The sequence below is a fragment of the Neovison vison genome, chromosome 6 (genome assembly GCF_020171115.1).
Source record: "Neovison vison isolate M4711 chromosome 6, ASM_NN_V1, whole genome shotgun sequence".
Taxonomy (NCBI): domain Eukaryota; kingdom Metazoa; phylum Chordata; class Mammalia; order Carnivora; family Mustelidae; genus Neogale; species Neogale vison.
This window is the reverse complement of record NC_058096.1, coordinates 119,176,143-119,192,060: the sequence shown is the minus strand read 5'-3', so window position 1 is coordinate 119,192,060 and position 15,918 is coordinate 119,176,143. Positions and strand designations below refer to the sequence as shown.

The 15,918-nt window shown below is 37.2% G+C and overlaps 1 protein-coding gene across 1 annotated transcript in view; it reads right to left on the bottom strand.

Moving 5' to 3' along the window:
* OSBPL11 (oxysterol binding protein like 11) overlaps nucleotides 1-15,918 on the bottom strand; it is a 100,790-nt gene that overhangs the window by 45,042 nt on the left and 39,830 nt on the right. The window contains exons 3-6 of the mRNA XM_044252140.1: nucleotides 9,279-9,454; nucleotides 8,360-8,439; nucleotides 6,767-6,943; nucleotides 3,796-3,997 (exon numbers count right to left, since the gene is read on the bottom strand). Of these exons, the coding sequence (XP_044108075.1) occupies nucleotides 3,796-3,997; nucleotides 6,767-6,943; nucleotides 8,360-8,439; nucleotides 9,279-9,454 (635 nt within the window). The remainder of the gene's footprint in view (nucleotides 1-3,795; nucleotides 3,998-6,766; nucleotides 6,944-8,359; nucleotides 8,440-9,278; nucleotides 9,455-15,918) is intronic.

Below are 15,918 nucleotides of genomic sequence, written 5' to 3'. Positions count from 1 at the left end.
TTTTAATCCAATAAAGAAAGTCCATATACTTTTAAACTGAAAGGCTTTTCTACTGAATAAATAATAGCTGACCTAGTGAAAGAAGTGGTCACATTTAGAGACCTGTCATCTTCTCAGTTAATGACTCAAATGTCTCTTATTACCCTCAACTAGTTTAACAAAGTGGATTCTATGCCTAATCAATAATGGAAAATGTTTCCATTTGATTTCAGAGGCTGATCTAGGTTTCACAGAAGCCTGATTATTACAGTACTACAATAAGGGATGCTCACACCACTACAGCAAAAATTACAAAGAGTAGGTAATTTACTCGATCTATACTGAAATGCCAGACTTCAGTGGAGTAAATTACTAAGCACCTACCAGGCTACCAGAGCCTCCTGCCTTGCCACTCAGGCCAGTCTCTCAGGAAATGCCCTGGGGAGGTTTAAGAGGCCAGTTTCAAAATTCCAAAGAAATGAAAATGTTTTGCTCCTACCTTAAAATGTTTAACTCTTACGAGATCTGTTTTGAGAGACTGCTCAATTGACTGGAAACCACAACACTCTTTATCAAACAGATCATCTGGTCTCTCAGGACCCCTCCAAATCAATGATCCTTGGATGACACACATTAAGACCTTATGGGACCGAGCACTAATTTAAACTTAGATTTCATTTCTTGTATCATCTCCAAATTTCAGTGAAAAGGTAACTCAGTTTTTCTTTTCACGGTTATATTTTTATTCTCAAGTGACTGATGAATAAATTTCTACAGATCTAATTTGGAAAATGACCACTTATGTAAGAAACACCAATACCGGTTAATCAATTCCACCAAATATCCATGCTCTAAAACATAGTAACAAGGGAGAACAACTTTTACTTTAAACACTTCTACAGAGTTTAAGTCTACTGCATTTTTTAACTAAAAAAATGCAAATTTATATTGTACATGCTTCACTAATCATGGAGCAATCATTTAAAAATATAATTGTGTATTAAGCTACACAAATGAAATTTCTAAGAATTAAAACAATTATACACATTTAATTAATCAAGTATTAAGCATCTAGCATCTAGCACTGTGCTAGCTGATGTGCTTTGTAAAAATTAAGCAGCATCAACTGAAAACAAACTATCATTTTCCTGACAACATTATTATTATGAACACTAGAATTAAACCAAATTTCACAGCTCAAGGTAACTTATCCAATGTTCAACATAGGAGAAGAGTTAAGTAAACCAAAGAACTATCCTTCAAAGGAATGTAATGCAGCCAACAAAAAATCTATTTATCAAAAGTAGAACACAAACTGGAAAATATTCTTGATATTACGTTAAAAAGTGTAAGATAGGGCGCCTGGGGGCTCAGTGGATTAAAGCCTCTGCCTTTGGCTCAGGTCATGATCTCAGGATCCTGGGATCGAGCCCCGCATCAGGCGCTCTGCTCAGTGGGGAGCCTGCTCCCTCCTCTCTCTCTCTCTGCCTGCCTCTGCCTCTTTGTGATCTTTATCTGTCAAATAAATAAATAAAATCTTTAAAAGAAAGTATAAGATAAAAATATATATTTTCTAGTAACTATGGGGTAAAACAAACAAAAACTAAGAAGGAAAGAAAATCTGGTGGGGTATGTGTTAGTTAACAGTGGCAATTTCTGGTTGGTAGGACAGTGCACGATTTCTTTCTTTTTGCAACTGTATAATTGTTCCTAAATTTTTTATGAATGTGTGTTGCTTTAGTTTTTTAAGTAGGCTCCATGCCCAGATGGAGCCCAGTATGGAGCTTGAACTAACAACCCTGAGATTAAGACAGCAGCTGAGATCAAGAGTCAGACACTTAACCAGCTCAGCCACCCAGGCAGCCCAGGTGTATGCTTTTATGCTGGTCCATCTCTTCTGAACACCCTCTCCCCTCTCTCTACCCCTAAGCTTTTTGCAGCTTTTCAAGGCCTTTCCCAGACCTTTTTCAGAAGTATTGGTCCATTCATGTATTCTCTCAAAGTACTTTGTTCCCATTGTAAACACCACTTTCCATATTACAGTTAAGTATTTACATGTTCATTCCAAAGTAGACTATGAGTTCCTTACAGGAAACATACACAGCTTACTAGCCTATACCTATAATTGATATTAAACATAGTTTATTAGCTTGAAATATTGATTTAGGTAGGCATACATGAGGATAGAAGCCATACTTTATCAACTCAGATCTGCCTATGGTAGGGGTGCCTGGGTGGCTCAGTCCACTGAGGGTCCAACTCTTGTTTTTGGCTCAGATCAGGATCTCAGGGTGGTGAGATCAAGCCCCATGAGTCTGCTTGGGATTCTTTCCACCTCCCTCACTGCTTGCACAAGTGCACACACTCTCTAAAATCAATCAATAAAATCTTAAAAAAAAAAAAAAAAAAAAAAAGATCTGACTACGATAAACTTTTTCCTGGGCAGAGGCTCAGTATCTTTCTAAAATTTCTTTCACAAGGGGAATTAATTGGGTAAGAGAACAATGAATTGTTGTGAACTATTAAAACAATGGGGATGGGGATACCTGGGTGGCTCAGTTTGTTAAGCGGTTGCTTTTGGCTCAGGTCGTGATCCCAGAGTCCTGGGATTGAGTCCTACATCTGGCTCCTGGCTCAGGAGAGAGCTTGCTTCTCCCTCGCACTCTGCCTGCTGCTCTCTGTGCTTGTATTCTCCCTCACTGTTAAATGAATAAATAAAACCTTTAAAAAATTCTTAAGAAACAAAAAATAATAGGGATGGGAGAATCGAGGAGATCTTAATATTAAAGGGTACAAACTTGCAAGTAGAAGATGAACAAATTCTGGAAATCTAATGCACACCATTGTGATATAGTCAACAATACTGTAATATATACTCTCAAGTTGTTAAGAGACTAGATCCTAATATTCTTGCCACAAAAAAGTGATAATTATGTGACAAGACTGAAGTGTTAGCTTTGGTAATCATGTTGCAACATGTATATGTATGAAATCAACAGGCTGTACACCTTCAACTTACACAATATTGTGTCAACTGTATCTCAATGAAGAAAAACAAGAGTTTATTCATCCCATTAAAAAGAAAAACTCAGGGTGCCTAGGTGGCTTAGTGGGTTAAAGCCTCTGCCTTCGGCTCGGGTCATGATCCCAGGGTCCTGGGATCGAGTCCCGCATCGGGCTCTCTGCTCAGCAGGGAGCCTGCTTCCTCCTCTCTCTGCGCCTGCCTCTCTGCCTACTTGTGATCTCTGTCTGTCAAATAAGTAAATAAAATCTTAAAAAAAAAAAAAAAACAGAAAGAAAAACTCATATTTGTCCTCACATGCAGTAACTTTATTTTCCCCAGTAGATTATTTTCAACAAATTTAAGTGCTCTCAAGTATTAACTGTATACCTTATTTTTCAAACTGAAAAGTGACTGACAGACTTGAATATCTCTGGCTCAATATGGATATAAAGAACAGTTGACTAAACCAAAAGTTAAGAAATGGTCCAATATTTTTATTAAGGTCCACTGGATGAATAACGATGCAACCGATTTTAGCAGAAATGTACTAGATGTAGATTTTGAGTTCAGTTTTCGACATGTAGAACTGAGGTCTCCAAATTCGATTATATTAAACGTTAGGCCAAAAATCAGTTTAGATTTGAAAAAAGGCACAATAAGACTTTAACATTAACGTGATAATTAAAAATCAAGAGGCTCATTGTTTTTCTTTTTCTTTTTATTAAGATTTTTTAGGAGTTAGAATTACAACAAACACATCTTTCCTTGTTTTGGCCCTTAATGTTAAGTCTTACTTTTTATTTATAACTTACCTGAAGACAGTGAGCCCTTCTGATGTGATGCATGCTGCAACTGGAGAATATGAAAGCAGTCATTTAAGCAGTTCATAGTTGCCATGGAAGTAGCCTTGAGCATTAAGAGATCCTGGTCCAAGGAACTAAGATGGCCAGAAGCAGGAAGGCATTCAATTCGCCTAATTAAGTCTCTCTGTTGTCCTTCAGCATGAGACATCATCTAAAGAAAACAACAGTTCCATGTGTCCTACTCATGATGTCTGTGTATCATGTATACATACAGTTTCCATTTTAATTACCATATTCAGCTTCTGAGCCATTTTAAGGATATATTAGGCTTAGGAATCTATTTTACATTTGGCTATTCTCAATGAGCACATTTAATAGTGCTTATCAATTGTGCAAAAGATGGTAATCTTTGGCAGCTGTACTTTTTCTTCAGAAGCAACAAAGCTCAAAAGCCTTGACAAACCTTTTATTAACAGTATACATTTGTACAAGTCACTAAAAACATTCTGGATCATCTTCAATAGCAGCATTAAATATTTCATTACAAAGTGAAATTAGTTCCCAATCTGGGTTCTTAACCTCCTTCTTCTCAGCACCTCTGGTCAGGCTCAGTTTGAACCTACATTGAGAACACAATGGTTTTCCTGCTTTCTTTTCTCTAATCTAACTTTCTTGCCCCATTAGCCTGATCATGAAGCAAGTACTGGATATAAACTTTCAGGTTAAAAAGAGTTTAATACACTCTGCTTTGATCAAGAGCTCTGTCCACTTTTCCTAAGGGAGCAATAGAATAACAATGCTTGATAAGCAATTCAGTATTTTAAAATGAAAACTGAATTTATTATGATTATTCAATTGTGAGCAGGCAGTTCTCAGATTACCTATCTTTTAGACACTATTATAATTCACACAGAACATCTATAATGGAGAGACTCTTTCAGCTTTCAGAGGCACTGTACCAGATGAATTTTAACACAGTTCATCAGTGGGCTAGTGAAAGAGAGACGCAAATATCCTACCAAACAAATCAAGTGTGTAGTACTTGAAATAGTCCCTGAAAACACATGTTATAGCAATGGAACAAACATTCATCTTTATCAGAAAAAAAAAAAAGGTTTCTAAATGAAAAGTGTGGATATAAAGATATCTATATGTACACATGTATGCATGCATATAAGTGTGTGCTTTGTGTGTGTAAAGTATTTTGGGTACAAATGTTAGGACTAACTTCCAATAATCCAAATTTATGAATAGTACAACCACTCTTGCCAACAGCTGGGCAGTATTTACTAGAGTTAAATATACAAAGTTAAATAATTTATAATACATGATTGAACAATTACATCTTTAGATATGTAACCAACAGATGTGTGTTTAATTGCACCTGCCAACCTCTAGAGAGGAGACGGGGCTGGAGGATAAATTAATCACCAAAGGCAATGATTCAGGCAATTATGCCTACCTAATGAAGCCTCCATAAAAACCCCAAAAGAAGAGGTTCAGAGCTTCTGGTTGGTGAACACTTGGGAGTACCAGGAGGTTGGTATAACCAGAAAGGGCATGGAAGCTCCATGCTTTCCCCCCACCACTCCATCGGGCCTTATGCAACTCTTACATCTGTCTGTTCCCGAGTTCTTTATAGCAGGTTGGTCAGAGGCACAGGTGACAACATCAACTTGCAATTTGTGTCTAAAATGGGGACAGTCTTGTGGCATCTGACATGATCTCAGGCAGACAGTGTTGAAACTGAATTAAATTGCAGGACACGCAGCTGGTGTCCACAGAGAAATAGAGAGTTGCTTGGTCACCTCAACAGTTGGTGACCAGATTACGAATTGTAGAGTGTTATAGCAGAGCAAAGGAGAAACATAGGAGTGTTTTTCCTTTACAGAATGACTGTCAGCAACTGTAGATTATCAGACTTGGAGGTATGTGGTGACATCCCCAAAATAAAAAAAAACAAGCCTGTCACTTCAAAAAAATCCCACGGTATTAACTGCCAATTATAAAATCTGAGCTTTAAAATGAAAAGAACTTTGGAACACCTTTATCTGTTACCATAAGCTTGATTACTTCCCAACACTGAAAGCCTTTTCTAATGAGATTGGTGAGGTCATTAATGAATGGGAATTTTCAAGGCTGCATGATAAAACAGATCAACATCTGCAAGAGAGGCCTAACTCTGGGAGATGATATTTTCCAATGACTAATGCATGTTGTTACAAAATCATGCATAGGTTAAAGATAAGTTTCAAGTGCAAGACAGACAATAGATTTTCATGTAACAGAACATGAAAAGTTCATGGATATATATCAGATTCCACACTACATCTAACATTTACAAAACTATTACTGTTAAGTTTTCATGCAGCACCAAAGAAGAATAACCACAATTATCTTAAAGGCAATTAAAATATTCCTCTACTTTCCAATCACATACCTGTGTGGGGCTACTCACTACATAGGTATCTATTAGCTCTACCAAATTTAACTTAGGAATATTTAGGACCTAATAACTACAATCTTTATTAACTAGTATTTAGTACTCAGTCTGAAAAGAAACAGGGAAATGGTGAGATAAGGAAACATCAAGGATTTAACTATTCTATTTTTGTGTGTTTGAAATTGTCTATATAAGTTTTTTTTTTTTTTTAATTACTTGTTTGGCCACATAGTCTTCCAACAGGCTTAAAATTTGCTCATAAATGTTCCATCAAAAGAATCTGTACTTTTACTTGAGAAATGCAAGATACAGACTGAAAAATGAGAATGTACCAAGGAAACTTAGGACACCACAGAAAAGTAACTGAGGACATAACATATAACCAGGGAATTTCTGTGACTTGAAATTGTCTCAGCATAGTAAACCGAAAACATTTCAGGCCCCAGAAGACACAAACGGGATTTCTAATTTTTTTGTGATAAAACCAAGCAAGTTAGATCATTTTGGCATTTTAATTTGACTTCAATTCATACTTACTTCTCTGACTTCCACAAGATGGTCTGGAGGTAAGTTAGCTCTTTTGTTCACTGATTGTAGTTTGGAATGTCCAACATTAAAAAAAGAAATGGCATTTTGACTTGGTCTCCTCTGGGATATAGGAGAATTACCACTAGATGCAAGTGAAAAGCTTCGTGATTTCAGAGGAGGATTATTCTGTCAGACAAAGAAAATCATTTGTTTTCCGAAATTCTGGCTAACCCTTACCTATTATATATATACTTTAGGCCTACACATGAACAGTTTAAAAAAATAAATTAACCTCAGAATTGACTACAAGAACATTTCTGAAAAACGCTAAAATTTAAAACACTCGAAGTTTAAACATTTGACACATCCAACAGTAAAGTAGTAATTTATTTAGAAAACTGATTATAGGTTTGTGCTGTTGAGAATATTTTTTCACATTTTACAAATACTAGAAAAGTCTAATTTCAGATTTTTAAATACCATGACTTAAGCAAAAAAATATTCAATAAAATACATTTTCTAATCTCACTGCAGGTATCTTTGGAACAAACTAGTACTTTCTGATCACTGCCAATGACTACAATCTTGCAGCAGGAGTAAAGCTTTTGTGATTAACTTCCTAAAGACTGGGCAGCAGGCCTAAATCACAAACAACTTTTTAAAATTTACTTATGGGGGAAAAAACGCCTTTGTTTTTAAAAGTCAAGCTATCACCTAGGTACACCAAGGCACAGAATCCTTCAACTATGCTGCCCAGGTATTAGTTTATAGGGATCTCTAACCTCAGATTTCAAGTATTGAGACCATCCTCTCCACCTTAAAAAATAAAAAATATTCCAAAGAGGATATGCAAATGATCACTAAGCATATGGAAAGATCCTCAACTTTATTAGTCATTAGGGAAATGAAATCAAAACCACATATACCAGGATGCCTATTACAATTAAAAAGAAAAGGGCATCAGCAGGTAGTGGTGAGGATGTGGAAAAACTGGAACCCTCATACACTGCTGGTAGGAATGTGAAATGGTTCGGTTACTCTGGAAGACAGTTTGGCAGCTCCCAAAAAAGTTAAACAAAGAACCACCAGATGACTCAGTAATTCCACTCCTAAATCTCCACCTCAGTGAAATCATGTGTTCACCCAAAAACCTAGCCACAAATGTTATTCATAATAGCCACAAAATGGAAACAACCCAAATGTCCACCAACTGATGAATGGATAAACAACATGTGGTGTATCCATACAACAGAATATCATCTAACCAAAAAAAGGAATAAAATGATACATAAAATGACATGAGTGAACAAAGTATTATGTGTCAATGGAAGACTAAAGAACAAGTAAAACTGGGTATCTAATAAAATTTGCTTCTAACTCTGAAAAAAACTATGAGAAGTGTAAAAAGCCAGACACAAAAAACCATTCTATGATTCTTTATAGAAGAGACCCAGAATGGACAAACTCATAGAAATAGAAAATGGACGGGTGTTTGCCAGGGGCTTGGAAAGGCGAGTATGCCAGTGACTGCTCACAGATACGGGTGTTTTGGAGGGTGATTTTCCCTTTTTATGCTTTAATATCATAAACGAATCCACATACCTTTCCAATAGCTTCAGTGTGATGCTGTGTACATATCTGAAGTCTGCTAACCCAATGTTGTCGCTCCTTAGCATCTGTGGCTAATAAAAAGAACCTAAAAGTTATTTACTTTTATATTTATTTTTGAAATTAACTGTGTACAGCATGAGAACAGATAACTAAAAACCAGGGATTGGCCCTACTCTTCCTAGAGCAAATGTCCCCAGTAGAGGGAGGGAGGAAAAAGGCCAAGCGCCAATTCTGTTAAGTAACACAGTAGCTGAATATGGATATTTCAGAAGAAGGATATATTACATGCAGCAAGACAGGAAGATAAGACTTGACAAATCTTAAGTTTCTCATAAAAAATATGCTCTTAAAGAAATAACCTTTATTAAGTATTTAATGTGTACTCCGTATTTTCAGATCTCTTGTAGCATGCTCAGTTAGGATTACCATTATATTTTATGTACATTAATTAAATAAAAAACACAAATTAAATTTACCTAAGCAAAAGTTATACTTTTAAAATGAATGTGAACATTTTAATAAATCCCAGCTATGTGTATTAGTTACAAGAAACTTCAAAGGGGGCATGCAAACCAAATCAAGAAAAGGGGTAAAATACAAATCCATGGCAGACATAAAAAATACCATTTAAACAAGCTATGTTTTTAGATTTTTCAGTAATCAGGGTTTATATACACAAATATTTTATAGGGGCCAACTGTAAACAGTTGTTCTCTGTACTACTTGAGAAAAGTTATTTATTAAAACAGATTTCATAAATTCATAAGCAATTCTAAGATTTTGAATATCACATGTACATCACTGATGATAGTATTTTCTAATTCCAAAACTCACATGAAAGCAGGGAAGTACATCAACTTCTCAAGGAAAGAAGAAAATCACACTATTAATTCTCATATCTTGATCGTACCTCTGAGTTTATACTGTTCCCCACTGGCAGCATTTACAGTGAAGGTGTGAGAGTCCTCGTCACTAGGTGATATTACAGCTCCTGCAAGCTGCAAAGTACCTCTGGGTTTCTGATTTCTAGACTGTTCATTCACAAAGTACTCCAATAACCCAGCTTCATTGTTTAAAACAAAAAACCTGTAATGATTCAAAAAAGAAAGTCATAATTTTTAAACATTCCCGCTCGCCAAACTAAAGCAAACTAAATATCAATCACCATACTTTGGAGTTTTTGCTATTAAAAAAAAAATAAAATTCATAGGGTGCCTAGGTGGCTCAGTCTGTTAAGCGTCTGACTTTTGATTTTGGCTCAGGTCATGATCTCAGGGTGGTGAGATCTTCTCTCCCTCTTCTTCTACCACTACCCTCTCCCTCTCAAATAAATAAATTTCAAAAGCTGTTCAAGAACTTGGACCCTGATATGAGGAATTTGAGAGGCAGAGTGGGGGTTGGGGGGTAGGGAAGGAAAAATGAAACAAGATGGAATCAGGAGGGAGACAAACCATAAGAGACTCTTAATCTCACAAAACGAACTGAGGGTTTCAGTTTGTTTGGGGACTGAACAAACTGGGGGAGGAGTTGGGGTTAGGGAGAGGGTAGTTGGGTTATGGACATTGGGGAGGGGATGTGCTGTGGTGAGTGCTGTGGAGTATGTAAGCCTGACGATTCACAGACCTGTACCCCTGTACCCCTGGGACTAATAATACATTATATGTTAATTTTTTTAAAGATTTTATTTATTTATTTGACAGAGAGAGATCACAAGTAGGCAGAGAGGCAGGCAGAGAGAGAGAGAGAGGAGGAAGCAGGCTCCCTGCTGAGCAGAGAGCCCGATGTGGGACTCGATCCCAGGACCCTGAGATCATGACCCCAGCTGAAGGCAGCAGCTTAACCCACTGAGCCACCCAGGCGCCCCCATTATATGTTAATTTTTAAAAAAAGAAGAAGAACTTGGAAACATGAGGTTGAATTTCCTAGGAGTTGAAAAACTGAATGAATTTAATAAATGACATAAAACCTTCAGCTGAAGGAGAGGCACTTAATGGGATGAGGCATACCACATAATGCAAAAAGGAAACAAAGATAGAATATCCTCTCAGAGGAAGATTTCTCTCCAGAATTCATTAACAGGGAAGGTAAATTGCCCAAAGACAAATGGTACTGAGAGTTTTTATTTAAAATTCACTGGAAACAAATCAAAACATGAACTCTGAGGATAACTAAATAAGAAATAAATCTGATTTAAGATTTTGTCAGTGAAATATACAATGAGAATAATGTCAAGGTAGAAAGGTTTGGTGAATGTATCACTAAATAGGTCACAACTAAAGATTACTTATCCTGTTTAAAAATGTAAAAGCTGCAACTGGAGATGAAGAAACATAAGGAACTTGAAACTAAATGACGAAATACTGATATACTTTGGAAAAGAATTTGATGTTATGATTTGGTTCCAGATTAATTACTTTATTCAGATTCCAATTTAAGTAATTCAATGGTTTTTTTTTTTTAAGTCTAAAAAGTTTCGATTTAAAAAAATTAATGTTTGAGTTCGGAGCAATTTGGCATTCTATGTTACTGAGTTCTACACTAGACCATAAGATAAGAGTTCAAGGTCCTAGAAGATACTGTCTTTTTTTTTTTTTTTTTTTAAACAGATTTTGTTTTGGGGTGGTTTTTTTTTTTTTAAGATTTTATTTGATAGAGATCACAAGTAGGCAGAGAGAGAAGAAAGCAGGCTCCCTGCTGAGCAGAGAGCCCAAGGTGGGGCTCGATCCCAGGATCCTGGGATCATGACCTGAGCCGAAGGCAGAGGCTTTAACCCACTGAGCCACCCACGTGCTCCTAGAAGATACTGTCTTAAGCAACTGCCAACCATATCATATCAAACTGGGAGAAAATGAAATCAGCCTTTTCTTCAAGGAGAAAAAAAAACCCAAGAAAGCAAAATTTGAAAGTGGTTGCCTGAAGAGGGAGATGCAAAAGCAAAGAACTATTGTTTTTCTTGTTTATCTTTAAGCATGCTTCTGACTTTTAAAATTATGTTCATATATTTTAATTTTCAAAATTAGCATTTTTCAGAGATTTTAAACTTTCATTTCATTAATTACTAGAAGAGTTATACACCTTTTTCATGTATTTAATGACCACCCATCATTCTATTTCATGAACTGCTCATCACATTTTGCCCATTAATAGGGTTATCTTTATTTTCCAAAATATTTGAAGAGATTATTTGAATTAACACAAGATAATCACCAAAATCATCTTCAGTTTCTAAAACATAAACATAAAACACAAAATGGACATATAAATCTGCTATGGTCTGACTGTGTGCCCTGCAAATTCATTATGTTGAAATCCTAACCCCTAAGGTAACAGTATTAAGAGACAGGGCCTTTGGGAGGTGAGATGATTAGGTCATGAGGGCAGACCCTCAGGAATGAGATTAGTACCTTTATAAGAGAAACCCAAGAGCTCTTCCTTGACCCTTCTGCTATGTTCTCAAACAAGAAGTCTATGATAGGAAAAGGACCCTTACCTAACAACACTGGCACCATGCTCTTGAACTTCCAACCTCCAAAACTGTGAGAAATGTTTATTAGCCACCCAGTCTGTAGTATTTTGTTATAGCAGCCCTAATGGACTAAGAAATGAATCTACTACAAAAAATTCGTCAAATAAACAGAAAAACAAACAAAGGGTGGGTTAGTAAGAAAGAAATCTTGTCAAGATACTAAAAACCACTGAGTTGTACACTTTAAGTTGTATGGACTGTGCATTATATTTCAATAAAGCTGTTAAGAAAAAGAACAAAAAAACAAAAATGGAAGGAAGGAAGGAATCTCTGCACTGTTCTAAATTTGAGTATAATTCTTTTCAAACAGACAAAGGAAAATGACTGGTCTCTTCAAAGTAGTCAAAGAAAATTTAGACAAACACTATGTTTAGAAATCTCAAGTTTGGTGTGAACACATATTTCTTATCCCAAAAGCATTTCCACAAATTTATAATATAGGAGGCATGCACTTAAATATACAGAAATATGGTGAGGACAGATTGGTGAAGTCATAGAAATAACCAATAACTGAAGAGCATGGTGTCTACAGTTAATAACACTGTATTGCACATTTGAAAATGGCTGAGAGTAGACCTTGAAAGTTCTCATCACAAGAAAAAAATTTTGAAATTACATATGATGACAGATGTTAGCTAGACTTATTGTGGTGATCACTTCATAATCTGTTGTACATTGTACACCTAAAGCTAATATAATGTTACATGTCAATTATACCTCACTAAAAAAAATGAGCCAATAGCTGATCATCTTTTTTTTCCCCCCAAGAATATTTATTTATTTATTTATTTGACAGAGAGAAAGCAAAAGAGGGAATACAAGCAGGGGGAGCAGGAGAGGGAGAAGCAGGCTTCCCACTGGGCAGGGAGCCTGATGTGAGGATCGATCCCAGGACCCTAGGATCATGACCTGAAGGCAGATGCTTAATGACTGACTCACCCAAGTGTCCTGATCATCTTTTTAATACCAAGATGAAACCATGGGTCCAATGCAATAAGAGAGCACTTTGGGCTATCTTTCATTATTCACGGATTAATATTCTTTCTTTATCCCTTTTATGGAGAGAAATTTTACAAGACATATAGTTTGGAGATAGAAAGACAACCCACATAGTGAGGAAACTTAACAAAGCCCTTTTTGTTCAGAAGTAGTAGTAGACTCTTGGAAACATTCTGAGCAAGTTGGCCTAGCCAATAAACAAAGAAAATGTAGAAACGCACGCTAAATGTTAACAGGGAAATAAGATTCATCATGAACCTTCTTCATATGCAGAAAATTCAGCTAAGTTGTTAAAAGAAAATGCTATTAAAATTGGCAAATAATTGCTTATTTTATGCAATTTCAAAATAACAAAGACTGGGGCGCCTGGGTGGCTCAGTGGGTTAAGCCTCTGCCTTTGGCTCAGGTCATGATCTCAGTGTCCTGGGACTGAGCCCCGCATCGCAGCATCGCAGCAGCCATAGCGCTTTCTGCTCAGTGGGGAGACTGCTTGCCCCTCTCTCTCTGCCTGCTGCTCTGCCTACTTGTGATCTGTCAAATAAATAAATAAAATCTTAAAAAAAAATAACAAAGACTGTCAATTTGGGGAAATGACTAATCTTTGAAATAACCTACAATTTAAAGTGAAATATCATCAAACTGCAACTTTAATCTAAAAATATTTTGACTTAGAAATCTACCTTAAAATGACAAAAATAAACTTGAGAAGATTTTGGGGAAGAATTTAATGCTCTGTGTCTATATATGCCAGATGCGAAGTAATCTCACCCTCAGGAATTAGAAGTTAAAGTGGCAGGAAGTAGGTTCAGGAGACGGTCTTGCTCTTCTGTACTTTCCTAGCCTACCACATTCCAGAGCAAGTAGTTATTTATACAGTATGCCCACAGTGGATTTCTCCAAGCTGCTATACAAGTTGACCTTAGTCAAAACAGAAATGGATTGGAAGGAAAGGGTCTTGAATATGCCATAGGTGCTGTGCTTCTGTTAAGCTACACCAGCAGCACATGGACAAGAGTGGCTAGGCATGCCAAAGAAACTGAGCAACTAAGCCTAGGGACGTTAAACATAGTCTTAACCTATCTGTTCACCTTTGATCAGTGTACATGTTTCATGCTGAGGACTCAGTTATCTCTGCTGCACCACAGGACCTCCAGCCCAGCTGACATAAAGTAAAAATGGAAAATGGGAAGGGTTTTTTTTAGGTGGGGCTACAGTTGGGCTCCTGTGTGGCTTAGTCAGTTAAGTGTGCGACTCTTGGTTTTAGCTCAGGTCATGTTCTCAGGGTTGTGGGATCCAGTCCCACCCTGGGCTCTGCACTCCCCAAAGTCGGCTTGAGATCCTCTCCCTCGCCCTCTGCCCCTCCCCCAACGCACACATGTGTGCTCTCTTTCTCAAATAAATAAAATCTTTAACAAAATAATAAGAAAGTGGGCTTACAGCAAACTGACAAGGTGAGACCTCTCTCTCTGATGGGTTAAGTCTAAAAAGTTCTGTGCTCTCTCAGTAGCAAACATGGATGAGTTTACAAGCACTGTCTAGTGCTGCTGAAAACTGGTCTCTTATATATCCAGAGGGATCATGTCCGGAGAGCCAGCACCCCTTCCTATCCTAGAATATTTGCTTGGATCTGCTAACTCCAGACAATCAATGGCCAATGTATCTTTTTTTATCTTTTTTTTTTTTTTTTTAAGATTTTATTTATTTATTTGACAGAGGTCACGAGTAGGCAGAGAGGCAGGCAGAGAGAGAGGGGGAAGCAGGCTTCCCTCCTAGCAGAGAGCCTGATACGGGGCTCGATCCCAGGACCCTGAGATCATGACCTGAGCCGAAGGCAGAGGCCCAACCCACTGGGCCACACAGGCGCCCCCCAATGTATCTTTTTGGCGGGCTCCCTCATGCAATAATAAACACCTGCCATTTCTTCCCATGGTCTCAAGTTGCTGCTCACCTGAAATGACATCCTGAAATTACACTAAATTTGTACGTTTGTGTATTTTTTTTTTAAGATTTTATTTATTTATTTGAGAGAGTGAGAGAGAGAGCATGAAAGGGGAGAGGGTCAGAGGGAGAAGCAGACATCCCACTGAGCAGGTAGTCCAATGCAGGACTTGATGCCCAAGATTCCAGCATCATGACCTGAGCCAAAGGCAGTCGCTTAACCAACTGAGCCACCCAGGCACCCATGTTTATGTATTTTTAGAGCTTTCTTACTCTGTTCCCCTTCTGACAGTTTCTCAGTATTATTCAATATGATATAAAGAACAATTGTTGAATATTGGGGGGGAAAGCTAACCTATTTTCTTTTAAGAAAGAGAACAAAAAATAGTGCTAAAACCAAAGTGAAATTACAATTTTAAAAATTAGTATTCTGGGGGTACCTGGCTGGCTCAGTTGTTTAGGATCTGCCTTCGGCTCAGGTCATGATCCCAGGGTCCTAGGACGAGCCGCACATTGGGCTCCCTGCTCAGCGGGGAGCATGCTTCCCCCTCTCTACTCATCCTGCTTGTATTCCCTCTTTCATGGTCTCTCTGTGTCAAATAAATGAATAAAATCTTTTTTTTTTTTTACATTTTTTAAGAAATTAACTTTCTGGGGGCATCTGGATGGCTTAGTCAGTTAAGTGTCCGACTCTTGGTTTCAGCTCAGGTCATGATCTCAGGGTCATGAGATCAAGCCCTATGATGGGCTCTGTGCTCAGTGGGGAGTCTGTTTGAGATTCTTTCTCTCTCTCCCTCTGCTCACACTGTTTCTTTAAAATAAATATTTTAAAAATTAATATTCTGCATGACATTTGAATATATAAGCCTTCAAAAAATTTCAAAAACCTAAAGTGAAAAATACAACATGAAAAGACTCCCTTGACTTGGCTTTTTTTTTTTTTTTTTTAAATATAAAAGATGGGACCCCTGGAGAACTGCCCTTTTAACTTCAATAGGGATTCCCTTCTAAGTCTTCATATTCCCCTCTAAGTCTTCATGCCATATGATCTCTAACTTTCCATTCATCATTCTTATTTAGATTACCT